The 14,261-nt window shown below is 41.5% G+C and overlaps 1 protein-coding gene across 1 annotated transcript; it reads left to right on the forward strand.

Moving 5' to 3' along the window:
* Nucleotides 1-1,817: 1,817 nt before the first annotated feature.
* Nucleotides 1,818-13,760, forward strand: rbm18 (RNA binding motif protein 18). The gene is made up of 6 exons (XM_079235640.1): nt 1,818-1,952; nt 3,328-3,441; nt 8,330-8,456; nt 8,939-9,019; nt 11,663-11,763; nt 12,824-13,760. Exons 2-6 carry the CDS (start codon nt 3,335-3,337, stop codon nt 13,002-13,004), a joined length of 597 nt encoding a protein of 198 aa, XP_079091766.1. The 5' UTR covers nt 1,818-1,952; nt 3,328-3,334; the 3' UTR covers nt 13,005-13,760.
* The last annotated feature ends 501 nt before the right edge of the window (nt 13,761-14,261 follow it).

Below are 14,261 nucleotides of genomic sequence, written 5' to 3' on the forward strand. Positions count from 1 at the left end.
ATGTTCCAAAATATATTATTAAATGTGTTTGTTCTACACTAGACATAAATTTAATTTGCATAATAAAGCATCACTGCAGGTTACATTTCCAAACACCCACTTGCAAAAGCCACCACCCACCATGTTTGATTTTTGGAAATGTAATTTTCAGATTACCTTTAACATTTACTTATCCTTCTAACTATACAATTATAATTGTATCTCTCTACATGGAGATTGATACTAAATGCAGTTTCAAAGATATATCCACACTGCCAGGAATATAATATAAATACTATATCACTTGATTTGATCAAGAGTTATATTGATGCACTCATTTTCGCCATGCCGACACATTTAGAAATGTGTTTACAAATATGTCAGAATTAGCCTTAACCCAGTGTGTCTTTTTTGTTTATTTGTATATTTTAACACTTCTCCTCCATTCACTTAGAGCCCAAACATCCCAGACACAATACTGATCGTGTCTGCAATGGTTGCTATGGCCATGCCACAAGTTCCTGGTGTAAATCCAACATCGCCTCCAGATATGAACCAAAATCCAAACATATTCCAATGGCAATATTTAGGCTAGATTGTGGACCACCACCTACAATACAAACCCAGACCAGGCATCCGTTGCTTGCAGGTTTCCTGACAACCTGATGCGATATGGCGCACAGTGGCAGAGCAGATAAGCTCAGATATGGGACGGTGACGGATCTCTTTAGAGTGGAAGTCAAGCAGAAAAAGTGACGCACAGGTGTTCAGTGGGATACTGTAGCCTCATATCCTGTAGATTTAACACACACAACAGCAGCAGCAGCAGCTGCAGAAACACCTCTCCTTCTTCCAGTGGCTGAAGACAGCTGCTGAGCCCGCATGATCTCTCTTCTGTACTTTACAGTTTGCGCAGAAAAATAATACACCAGTGTATCTGGTGATTTTCCGCCTGGTTCTGCATCCTAAAAGCAAACTCCTCAGACTAGGGCTTCAACGAATGAGTATTTTATGTATCAATTAACCTCTACATTGTGGTATGTTTAATTGATTAACTGAAAAGTCTATAAAGTGCCAGACAATTCTAACAATAAATAAAAGAATGGTATCAACTACAGCAGCCTTTTCATCATGCAGGCTCCTGAGTGGAACATAAACGAAGCAATGCATGGGTCCTTCAAGCCGTTCATGCAAGTGACAACAGTATTTTTTTTTGTGTAATTGGTACTCGAGTACAGCAGACAACCCGAGGGGTCGGATACGATAGACTTACTGCGTACGTATTTATGTGACTGACTGGTCCGAGCAGTTTGTGTAGCCTACGTCAAGCGGTGTGAAGGTCGATGTGATGGGGGGCGTGCATGCAGCACTTCATCGACTTATTATGCATCAACCACGGGCTAATACCACACATACAACGCAACCACGTAGTTGCTAAACACAACACTACCGTTAATATCAGCAACGACCCGGTAAAAACCCGACCTTCAACTGAAAATGAGCCCGAACAGTACACGTACTTACTTTTCAGCATTTACAGAAGCATGTTAGCTAGGGGAAAGCCACATTTGACATTTATATCGTCATCATTAAGCGCCGACACCATGTAACGTCCAGTTGTGTGTTCGAAACTTCGTACGGGGCGTACCAAGTGGGCGGAGTTCCCACCTGAAACGTTAAACCAAGATGACTCGCTGTATGTGCGGGACACGTCAAAAATAAATCGAGCCTCTTCTCTTGAACCCACAGACAGTTAAACAAACTACAACATCACCCTGCGCCTTTGTTGTGAGACGTTAGCAAGTCGACTGTTTATCCTTCGAGCTAGGTTAGCTAGCCTGGTCAGTTTTACAGGAGGAAAACATAAACATTGAAATGATTAGTGTGTAACGGAATCATCCCGAAGTGGGATTAAGCAAATTCAATTTAAGAATCCAGTCGCTATCAAAGAGGAAGTTTGACAGATCGAGGAGGTAAAGTGATGCTATCTAAGCTATCTAGATAGCTGATAGCAACTGGCTGCTCTTCCTAAACGGACTGTTAACCGTTTAGTGGATATTTTTAGTTTATCTTTAACATGTTGCCATCTGAATGACCGAAAAGAGTTTAACTTTAACGTCACGCAGTCGGTTGAACCAGCGAACAACGCGCGGATAGTCAGTCGACCAGCCTTCAGTTCGCTAAGCTATCGTTAGCTCGAAGCAACGTTTCCTGAGAGAAACCTCGATATCATAGTTCTTCTTTCTTTATTATTTCACAAGAATTAGGCGAAAAAAAAGTAAATAAAAGTAACGTACCTTACTGATTTCAACAATAATGATTACCGGGGGAAGCTCGATATCTAAACTGGAGCAAAATGTACACAAGATAAAATGAATGCTGACATAGTGGAGCGTTAAACTGCGTCTCAGATGTGTTTGACCACAATCCCGTCACTGCTTTACAGATGTCATGTTATAATCATATTTGCATTGAGCGTACTGATGCTACAACATAACATGCTCCCATTAAATATATTAAAACGAGAAATGAATCTAAGTGAACTGACAAATGATTGTCTTTTTATTAATGAATTGAAATACATCTAATTGCCGTTTGACTATGAATAAGCTCCCAATTACAGTTGATGTTAGCACTGTCTTCATGTTATTAACACTACCTATGTATGCAGACAGTTTAGTCTGCATACATAGGTAGTGTTAATAGTAGTAGTGTTGGCTATCCAGGGAGCTCCTTATTAGAAGGCACCGATTAAGAGTCTCAGCACAGACATTCATTCTGAATGTGGTTTAAATATAGAGGTCAAGTGGATGGACATATCTTTTCTGATAACTTTTATTCATTTTCCTGATGCCTTTTGATCGATTGTGTAAGCCGCGGTGCTCAGAGAGATATAGTTAGTATTGCATAGTTTAGTCAGGGCATCTATTCAGGATGCCTCCTGGACGCCTCCCATTAGAGGTTTTCCAGGCACGTCCAACTGGTAGGAGACCCCGGGGAAGACCGAGGACACGCTGGAGGGATTATATCTCCCGGCTGGCCTTGGAACGCCTCGGGATCCCCCAGAATGAGCTGGAAAGTGTTGCGGGTGAGAGGGAAGCCTGGGTCGGCCTGATGGACCTGCTGCCACCGCGACCCGACCCCGGATAAGCGGCTGATAATGGATGGATGGATGCATAGTTTAATATAGTTTCTCTCTAAGGCAATATTTTTAGTCCTCCAAATAACCGCTTCCTTTTCTGCCTTTCTTAATGACTGCTGAGTATCTGACACAAATGCAAAAGATTCAATTTATCTCCGCCTTTCTTTGTAAACTTAATTTCTCTGTCTTCTATTCCTGCCTTCCAGAGTACACATGTCTTCTGCAGCAGAGACAGTGAAAAATGCCTCCATCATGTCAGAGAGTGCGGCCCATGATGGAAACCGCTTGTGGATAGGCAACATTGATCCCAAAATTACAGAGTGAGTAAATCCACTTCTAGTTTCAGACAGAAACACACAGTCCCCCTCTCCCCTCACCTCCTCACATTTTAAGAGATTCAAAGTGATTGCAACTGAAAAAACAGATCTGTATGTCACTACAAGGGTACACATTTTCAGATTCAAACATATGATCCAGCCAGCTGAATAAAATAACAAGGTTAGTTTGGACTTTTAGCAGCAACAAGTGTTGTATTTGAGGCTCTTGTAAGTTGGTCCATGTTATGAACCTGAGATATTGCTTTTTAAGTTGAGGTTCTACCTCATGGAGAGGCAATGCATTGTGTGTGCATATATGATTGATTAACTGTGTGTTTGCATGTTTATGTGTGTGTGTGTGTGTGTGTGTGTGTGTGTGTGTGTGTGTGTGTGTGTGTGTGTGTGTGTGTGTGTGTGTTGCAGGCTGAGACTGAGCAGACAGGGCTGGGTGTGTGAAAGAGAGGCAGCGAGGCGTGGAGACCTGCTCTGCTAAGGAGCAGCCATCATTCCTCACTCACCTGCCCTGTTTACTCTCTCTGTGTCACCCTCGTGGTGTGTGTGTGTGTGAGTGTGTGTGTGTGTGTGAGTGTGTGTGTGTGTGTGTGTGTAAGCATGTTTAAATACACAGTTGATGTTTGGGTGGCAGCTGGTGGAGGTGCAGGCTTCAACACACTAAGGTGTCTGTGTGTACATTATTAGCGTGTCTCATTTCCACAACATCATATGCACATGCAAACCTTCTATTGTTGCATTTCTGTGTGTAGTCGCACGTATAAATGTGCAAAAGTCCGAATGTTAGTGTGGAGAGCGCTCTTCCATATAGAGACGGTAGTTTTTCGGGGTGAGCGGTGTGTTAGTGTGCCTGTGGGGGGATGCTGGAGAATGTATGGGCTGTAGCTCTGGTGGGCGTCTAGACAGGCGTTTCCTTCCCCTTTCCCTGCTCTGCTCTACCTCTCCTTAAATAGCTCACTACCCCACAGTATGGAGGGAAAACAAGAGAAATGCCCGTGGCCCCTGATGCTGATTGGGAAGATTAATTAGCTCCTGGGTAAACGCAGTGCTCACTCTGTTAGTCCCGGTACGTCAAACCAAAACTCAGTGCAGAAGTGAAAATCAGACTTGAAATGCAAGGTGCTGATTATGAATACACAAGGCCATGAATATTAATAAGACTTTGTTTATTCTAGAAGAGATTTTTTGTTCATTTAAAACTGAAAATTGTGTACGACAAGTTGGTGGCTTTATTTCTTTCTTTCAAGATATTTTTTTCAAATTTGAAACATAAATGGTCAATTTGAGCATACAAGTTTCTTTAATTTATTTGTCCTTTTCCAAAAAACTGCCTCGGGTATCACTTGAATAACAATTTGCTGAAAGGTTATAATGAAATTTCTGCCTAATAATGGCAAAAATTTAAAGGTTACCCCAGCTTTAAATGCCTTTTTTTAAAAATATAATAGCAACATTTTAGAATTGTATTATTGTCGTACTTCGTCTCATTTGCTGATTTAGAGGTTCTGCTCTGGTTGGTCAGGGTGAAATATTAGATCAGAATGTGATGAGGTAAGAAGGCTGCACTTAAATCTTGTATCAGCCGTTGTGTCCTCCGTCAGAACGATTTTGGAGCATGTGTGTAGTCGTGGTTGTGACTGATCTCAAAGTTTTCTGAGGAGGATATTATATTCATGAAGGGCTCATAGTTTACAAACCTGTGCAAAAATCGATTTCTAGCTTATGACTTTCTTCTTCTTCCATCTCAGACTCTCTTTTTTTCCCCTGGTTCTGTGCAGGTATCAATTCTGTTCAGAGAAAACTCTAATACTCTCATCTACCGTCCCTTTAAATGGCCAGTAGAAAAGAAAGGACCACTTTTAACTCCTCTCAGAGGTTAGATGAGCATCCCACGTGAGTCAGATTTCCTTGCCCTGCGCAGAGACACAGCAGGTGTAACTGGAGCTTTCAGCACATATTCATGTTTTGTGCTTTTGGTTGCTCAGAGAGGGAATTTCTCATTAGTGGTAATCCATCACCGTCCTCCACTTTGTTCTCTCTCTGGCACTCTTGTTACATTTTAAGTTGCGTACCTGGAAGTTGTCATGATGTTTTATGAAAGAACTTATAACTATGAACTTTGTCATACTGCAGGCCTAGATTTTTATGAAAGTATGCAGAAATTGTAGATACTTGCCTTGCCAGAAAGTCAAAACTTACCCCCTCTTCCTCTCTTACCTTTCCCCACTCTGACCTACTCTGCTTCCAACCTTTTGTCTTGTCTTTTTCTGGATTGGACTCACATCCCCCGTTTCACTTCCTTCCTCTTCTTTGCCTTTTAGCTCCTGTGTCTCTACCTGGGCTGCTCACCTCTTCTCTTCTTTTGGTGTCTCCTCCTCTTCCTCCACCTTTCACCTTACCGTCAACTTCCCTTCTATGAACTTTACTCTCCCAGTTTCTCCACCTTTCCCTCCCTTTCCTCCCCCCTCTCCTCCTCTTCCTCCGGTGGTTTTTACAGCCCCCAGGAGTAGCGGCCCATTGTGGTTCGGCTCAGGACTATCCAAAAAAATGTTCTTCGAGTGTCAGCCTTCTAATCTCTCTCAAATTTACACGTATGCACAAACATCCAGTTTACATTTATCTGAATATATAGCAATATGAAAATGATGGCATTACAACATTTGATTTAAATAACGTTCTCCTCTCCTGTTCAGAGGTTCAGAGAGTGCAAATGCAAACTATTTAAGCATAAGAGTGCAGAGTACTTTAATTTAATATCATCTTTTCTTTGTAAATGAGCCTAGTGCACATGGCAGGCTTGCAGGGTGTTGTCTGGGAAAAGCAGAAATTGTCTTTGGCCTAAAGCACCCCAGGGAGCCATAGAAGGGTGGAAGACATTACAAAAACCTGTAGCTAAGACGCACAATTCACCCTCCGTGTTCCACATTGAGTCCCATTCATGCACATGAATGCGTGCTTGCACGTACACGTCACACAGTTATCTTTGTGGTGTCACACACACACACACACACACACACACACACACACACACACACACACACACACACACACACACACACACACACACACACACACACATACACATACAGGTTCAGAATTACAAATAACAATCAACTAAACAATAACAGGCTGTTATATACAACATCTGGGGTCACTGTGAGGATTGGAAAGTCACACAAGCTAAAGGCTCCGAAACAATAATACAGGAAAGTGTTTGTTGATTTCTTTTGTTTGTGCATTTTCAGTTTTGTTTTTGTTGTTGCTTTTTATGGTTTGATAGACTTTTCTTCACAGAAGAGATGTTGACATTTCACAGTAGGGAAACCACCATTTTAAATGATGAAATTGACTTAACAAGTAAAGGGCCTTCATTCAAAAATCCTTAAGTAAAAGTACGCAGGTATTATCAACAAACTGTACTTAAGTTAAGTATCAAAAGTAAAAGTACAGTAGTAGTATGTAGCAGTGGTATTGCAGTAAAATAGTCCGTCTGTGTTTTGAAAAATGTTTCATGAGCTCTGTAAAACAGCCCTGTTTCAGCTTTGTGACAATGCATTTTTCAGGTAATCTAAGGTTGCTGTCTTTTTTATGTTTTGTTTAGCTGAAGAAGTAGGAGAATTTACTCAACCCAACAGGAGAAAATATCACATTAATATTCACCAAATGTGGAGATGAATTGTTTTCACTGGACAGAAAGGGTCCAAACATTTTTAAGGTGAAAAGTAACAAGTACCTTATAGCTGTCAGGCAAATATACTTCAGTACAGGATTTGAGTAAGTGTAGTCCCTCCGTTGTTAATCTAATTAGTAACACCTGTTCTACTATGACCAGTCAAAATGTCTGCAGTGAAAAATGCCTGTTGTGTCAAACTAATTATGTTCATCGGTTTTTTAAATTAATTCGGGAACAGTCATAATGTGATACATGAGCAAATTGTTGAGCCAATTCGGCCAAAGAACAACCAGGAAATTGATTTTTTTTTTCTGAAGTAATTTATTGCTTTGAATTCTCAGTAGCTCAAGAACATGAGGAGGTGCTTCACAGGCGGTTTCAATGACGAATCAATCAGGAGGACGGCGTGTACTGCCATTGAACTCTCCTCATATAATCCTTCATTCTGCACATGTAAAAAATAAGAATATGACTCATAAATCCTGTCATACACAAGAGCTTTGACGAGTCATGAAATGGAAAAGCACCTGCTGCTCAGCATGCATTGGAAACATTCAATCAGCACCTGGGTATTTACAGTAATATCGCAGTGAAAATAGTCTACGGGAGGCCCCTGAACTCACACTGTCAGAAGAAATGTTGTTCCCATGGCTGCCAGTGGTCAGTTACACGCAAACCTACAAATCCTCACACGCATAGCTCTACCGTGACAACATTTCTATGTTGGTTCGTAGTCCAGCGGTCCCAGGCAGCTCCACACAGTGAGTGGATGTTGTTTGTGCCGAGCTCGGTGCTCAGGGGAGATTTGAGGCTTCCTCTTTTTTATTCCCTCATTGTCCTGCTACTGTATCCTCAGCATTGTCTCCATGAGAGATTTACTGTCACTGGGCTGCCGCACCAGCTGGCCTGCTGCTAAAAAGGTGTCGGGGAGAGAAAGCTGTCGTTCTCATTAGCCCCACATGACAGATTCACAGACTGCAGGTTGGCAAACACAGTGTGCTGCAGATCTATGTGACTGGTTCATACGGTTGAACTACAATATCCTGTGGAATGCATTTTGTGATGTAAGATTAGAGTCATTTTCATCTGGGGTATCTTACTAAATACAAGCTTTGTTCTTTTTAAAGAATCCTTTACAGAATAGATATTAAGAATTAATATGATTTATATTCTTACTGTATGTTCTCATGACTCCTTTTTCAACAGGTATCACCTGGTGAAGTTGTTGGAGAGGTTTGGCAATGTGAAACAGTTTGACTTCCTGTTTCATAAGTCTGGGCCTTTGGAGGGACAGCCACGGGGCTACTGCTTTGTCAACTTCAACACCAGAGATGTACGTGCAAGATTTCTATTTTCAATGATTTATCTGTCAAAAATGTGTTATTTGAAGTGAAACTAAATCTAATTGTAATTGATACAATTCCGATACACAATCTGTCAATGATTGGCACTTTAATTGATGGATGCGGATATTGCATTTTTCAAGAATTAAATAATTCTTTAGTCAGTGATACACCAATATATTGATGGGTTCTAGAAAAGAAAAAAAAAACACTTCACAGGTTCAGCGGGCAGTATTTGTTTTGGAGTGAGCTTAGGGATCGTGATAAGCATCTTGTTTCACAGCTAGTGTCCATCAGTGGGATATGAAGCCCTCCCTAAAGGGTTATACAGAGGAAGTGTGTGTGTGTACCTTACACTCTCACACACACTTAGACACTCATGCACACACACACACTGAAGAAGTACTTAATTTATCTGTTTCTCTCTCTTTTCCTCGTCCTCCTCTCTCTGTGTATGTGTGACTGTCTGCAGGAGGCAGAGAGGGCGATCCAGTGTTTAAATGGGAAGCTAGCTTTGTCCAAGAAGCTGGTGGTGCGCTGGGCGCATGCACAGGTAAGGGTAAGTGTCAAACTCAATTCCCGTTTTTATGAAACTGAAAATCTTCTACATCCTGACAGCTCAGTGGATTATTAAAGCACATCCCATTTATGTATGACACTGTGGTTGAGGCTGCAGATATAGGGACTAAATATATACGCCTGTGCATTAGAAAAAGCTCATCATTGACTTTCAGAGATTTAAAAACAGTCGAGGAACCCGTGTCCTACGACTGCAGTGGTTAGATTATGGAGAGCAGATCCCAGCACAACCTATGCCTGTCTTTTAACAATAGACCGCCTACTGGCAATGGGTGAAGGGATATCCTGCATAGAGACGAATCACGCCCTACACACACACAGTAGACTAGAGGGAGGTCAAGGCCAAAGCTGCCGCCTCCAAGACAACACGTATAAGCTAAATCCACCACTCCGACCAAAAATAGCTTTGGTGATTTATACCACTATAAACCCCAAATGTAAGCTTTTTTACTACTTTACTCACAGTGTCTGTCAACACCTTCTTCATGGCTTCACTTACACTTGCCAGTAGCCTGAGTTCATTTCTACTATGGATGTTTTCCCAAATTAAATACTTTACTGACATAGTGAGGGTTTTGGTGTCCACCATCATCTGGATTTGATACACTTTTATGAGCAAGTCCTCAGCCAGAGGGTGTTTTGCTGCATCACTGAGCTACAGCTCGTTTTATGCACAGGCTAAAAATATTACAATTATTGTTATTTGATAGAAATGTGCGTATTTCTGTCTCTACCAGTTTGTGACTCTGGAAGTAGTGTCCCATGCATGGGATTTTGAGCACATAGCAGCAGATTAAGAGCTCTGTACAGCAGCTGTGTGCTGGTGGGTTTTCAAGCCGCTGAGCGAGACAGTGGCAGGACTGGTGAAGGTGTCTTATAGGATTGTGTTTAGTTTAGTATAAGACCCAACTAGCTCAGTCGGTTAGGGTGTGAAAGTCAGGGCTACAGCTCTGGGCTCAGCTTTAATTTGAATAATGCTCTGATTCAACACATGGGTGTGATGCTGCAAACACATCAGCCAGCTATGAGCAAAGCTTTCTGTCCCAGCTGACGAAGGTGAATTGCAAGAGTAAGAATGTCATCCCGTGGCGTGCTTTAACAGGCTAGACAGATATGTCAATCAAAATTGTCTTGATTAAACGAGTAAGATTTGAGCATCTTTCATGTCCAGTCAAATGTGATACATTTTTTAGCAAGCCTGTCTTTGCAACACAGAATTGACGTATTGGGATAAATGAGTCAGAGACAGTCGGCGTTAGAAGTTGTTGTCTCATTTCCAGGCTTACATCTTGACTTTATTACATAGTTTTGAAAGAGAGGAAGTACACGTTGATGAAAGTTTATTGAAGTGTTGCCTCAAACTCGTCATAAACATTTATGGCTTTCTAAATCTGCTTTTTTTTGTTTCAACAGTTAAGCATTTGTGTCCTAATTCAGTACCGTTTTACTCTGCATTTATTAATTACGCACCATCACTAACATTCCTGTGACTGCATCTGTAACACATTGAACACGTATTTTAATCCTTTACGAAGCGATTGTGTGCTTATTATAGTGTTGGCTATTTCAAATCAGAAGTGCCATTAGACGCATTTAAACTTCACTTTCCTATAACTTCAGCTCTAGCTTGTGTACAGAGTCAGTATGACCTGACATGTACTGTACATCTACATGCATTCCAGCTCCTCGCTTTAAGGAATAGGTGGAAGGGAAGGGTCCTGGCTGCTGGAATGGTCATTGTTTTAGACCTATTCTTGGCTATACATGTTTATTTCTTGGGACGGTATGTAAGACCATGTTAGTGCATTTATGTAACTTGATTCAAGTCCCACTTACACCAACTCATATCTAAGCATCATATCCTGTGAATGGCTGCTGCTGCACCAACCACCGGAGGTTTTCTCATACCAATCATGTTTCTTTGTTTTTTTTTTGTCTCTTCTTCTTCGCAGGTTTCGAGAGTTCTGTGTTGGCTGGTGGAGATGTTTGGAAGGTGGTTTTTTTGAAAGGAATGAGTGCAGACATTGGTTTTTGCTGCTCTCTCTTTATTCTCCTCGTGCCTCAGGGTGTGATTATGAGCTGGACGCACAGTCCTGCTTGGTTACTGTTTGAGCAGACCCAAACAAAAATCAATACTTCAGTTTAATAACGTTGGTCTTTGTGGGAGGAAGCTGGAGTTGGCTCCCCAGACAACTGCTGTCAGTGTTTATTTGGTCTGATGGTTTCTGAATGCCTGCTTCACACAGGATGTTTTTCTTCTCCTCTTTCTCTTCTTGTTATGTGGTCCTGTTCCATATGGGCACGGAAATATTTCGAACTGCAGGTGTGATTGTACCCAAAATGTGCTGAGAACACGTTATTATCTGCTCCCTTTGACAGTATTGTCTTGACTTGGACACAAGCCCAAGTCTAGAAACACACACATGATGCACTAAGCACATTTATTTTGGAGCTCGGTGTGACTCCCCAAGTTTCTCGTTCTCTCTTTGCACGGGCTTCTTTTCTTGCTCCCACCTTATTTACCACTTTTTTGTCTCTCTCCATCTGTCTCACCATCTGTGTTTCAATCACTGTTTATGTGGGTCATTTTTGTGTCGGCCACGTGTCTCGTCTGCAGAGGTTTGAAGGTTTCCGTAATGACAAGACGATGCCTCCGAGCCTGGAACCGTCGAGCAGCGGGGCGGCAGAGGACGGACCGGTAACTTCCAACCACCTCAGGTCGGTAGCAAACACACACAGCAGCGTCATCGGTCCTTGTTGTTATTCTGGCCCCTTCATCCATTTTCATTTCTCTCAGAAATCTATTTGTTTTTGTCCCACTGTCTTGTCCTTCTGCCCACATTAAGCCGCCAAAAACTAAGCTAGAAACATTTTCCTTTTGGCGTGAATGGAGGTCTTGAAAAAAAAAAAAAAAATCATCGTAAAATGTTTGTGGATGCATGTCGTCCCAAAAAAATTACATTTTCAGATTTATCCAGCTCAGTGAGGATGTAGTTCCTGGTCACTTTGGGGGCAAATCATTTAACTCAAGCTTGGTCCTTTAGTCATTATAGGAAAGCTTGTGCGCTTGTTCCTTTACTTCACAAACCAACAGTTAAATTCATATTAGTACAACTAGACAAAAAAAAACGTCAAAGTCCTGTAAAAGCAACTTCTAACAGGTTCCATTATTGTGGCTGTGGAGCCCATACGCTCACGTACACAAATACACTTCCAGTACGTCCGTCCAGCTCTTCAGTCGGTAAAAGGCCTCTTGGTCTCACAGTATCAACTGTTACCGATACGATCCAGTGTGTGCAAGTTATCAGCTGAGGATTCAGGAAAGTCTCCACACTTCAGTTGTAGTGTAAACTTCAGAATAATCTTTGCACACAGGCGAAAAGAGGAGCTTTAAACACTTTTCACCCCTTTAGACTCTCTCTTTTTAGATACCGGATGAACTCATTCACTCGGTCACTCTTCTTCTTACCTGCACTGTAATCTTTCTCACTCGCTCCTTCAAATTCTGTTCCACCATTTAAATGCAAGTTTTCGTCTGCTTTTCATGCAGCACAACTGGTAATCTCTTGCTTGTGCTCCTTTTTTTTTTCTTCCTTTTTCTCCCGCATCTGTCCCTCCCATTACTAAGAGTGCTAATATCGCCTCTTCTTTTCCCCTCAGCCAAGAGCCAAGATCTGTCCCATCACTCAGTTCGCCACTCAGCACCAGCACTGGTATTTCCCCCTCAGCCTCGCCACTAACATCTCCTCTTTTTTTTCTTCTTTTCTTCCACCTCTAGTACGAGTGCTAAAATCCGCGCCATCGAGGCCAAGCTCCAGATGATGGAGGAGAATCCAGAAGATGACTACTCGGGCCCGTCGGCCTACGTTTACAACAAACCGCCAGAGAGGAAACGCTGGGAGCCTTACTCTAAATCACACAACAACCAGAGCAGGCCCTTCCGCAAGTTTAGGAGATGACCCATCCTCCCACTCACTCTGGAGGACCCCGTCACCCCACCACCTGCACACTTCAGCCCCCGCCTACACACAAACAGACTCTACACAAGATACAATAAAGACGATACACATCTGGGAATAAAAGGTTTTGACAATACTTTGAGAACCCAGACTCTTTGGGAGTATTCACAGCAATCACGGACAAGTACCTAAAGTGGTTATCAGTTATTTTGGTTGACAGTTATCAGTTATTATTTCTGTCTTAACATATGCATCATACCTGACTGCTGTGCTGGTTGGATCCCATACCGGTCTGCTTTCTCACTTTTGCCGAGATTTAATGCAGGTGAATCATCCAGCGGTGAGTCACATGATCACAGCTGCCAGGGAAGAGAAAGGTTGTTCTTAAAGAGTCTAAATGCCCATCCTCTTATGGTTTTTTTACATGTTTTGAGTTTCTGATCATATTATTCAAATGTGAAATACAATTATTTGTTTAAGACTTGACCGAAGAGGAGGAAATACACAGATTTGTATCAGGTTTGTATTAATGGAGTTCAAATGATAAGCCTCTCAGCGACACTGTAAGTTACAGTATTTTTGTCTGACGTTGCTCTTTACCTAATATTTTACTTTCTTTTTTTCTTGGATTAAATTTGTATACGTCTGCAGTCAAACTCTTTTTACTGGCTTTTTTGTGTTGTGTAGAGTTTTGGGATTTCCCCTGCCACAGTCTATTTTAATTTACCAATTAAAGACTATGACATGTCACGTCCACAGCGTGTTGTTTTATGCAATCTTTTAGGTGTTCTGCATCGCTCATGAAATACAGGACTCAGTTGTATGTCATTAGAATACTCAGTCCATGCTTTATGCTTATATTGTTTCATGAGAAATTTGGTAAACCATCTCCATGTCATTAATGGGAGACTTTAGAAGACCCATTAATCTATCGGTTAAAGAATGCAGTCTTGAATTATCACAGAATCTTTAGGAACCATGAAGATATTGTCAGTATACTGATCAGTCCCAATGTTTTCTGTAATAACTGATAATCCGGTTATTATAGCATCCATTATGTTTTGAGCCCCAGTTATCTTTTATTTTCCTCAGACGTGATGGATATTAACCTTTTTGGTGTTTGTGTGTGTGTGTGCAGTCTACCAAAAGTTGCTGTAAATCATTTAAAGATTTTGTAGGCCTTTTTGCCTATTGGATTAATGTGGAAACTATTATACAATGTAATATGTGTTATTGATTTCTTTGTGAAGCACTATT

The sequence above is a fragment of the Taurulus bubalis genome, assembly GCF_910589615.1.
Source record: "Taurulus bubalis genome assembly, chromosome: 19".
Classification (NCBI taxonomy): domain Eukaryota; kingdom Metazoa; phylum Chordata; class Actinopteri; order Perciformes; family Cottidae; genus Taurulus; species Taurulus bubalis.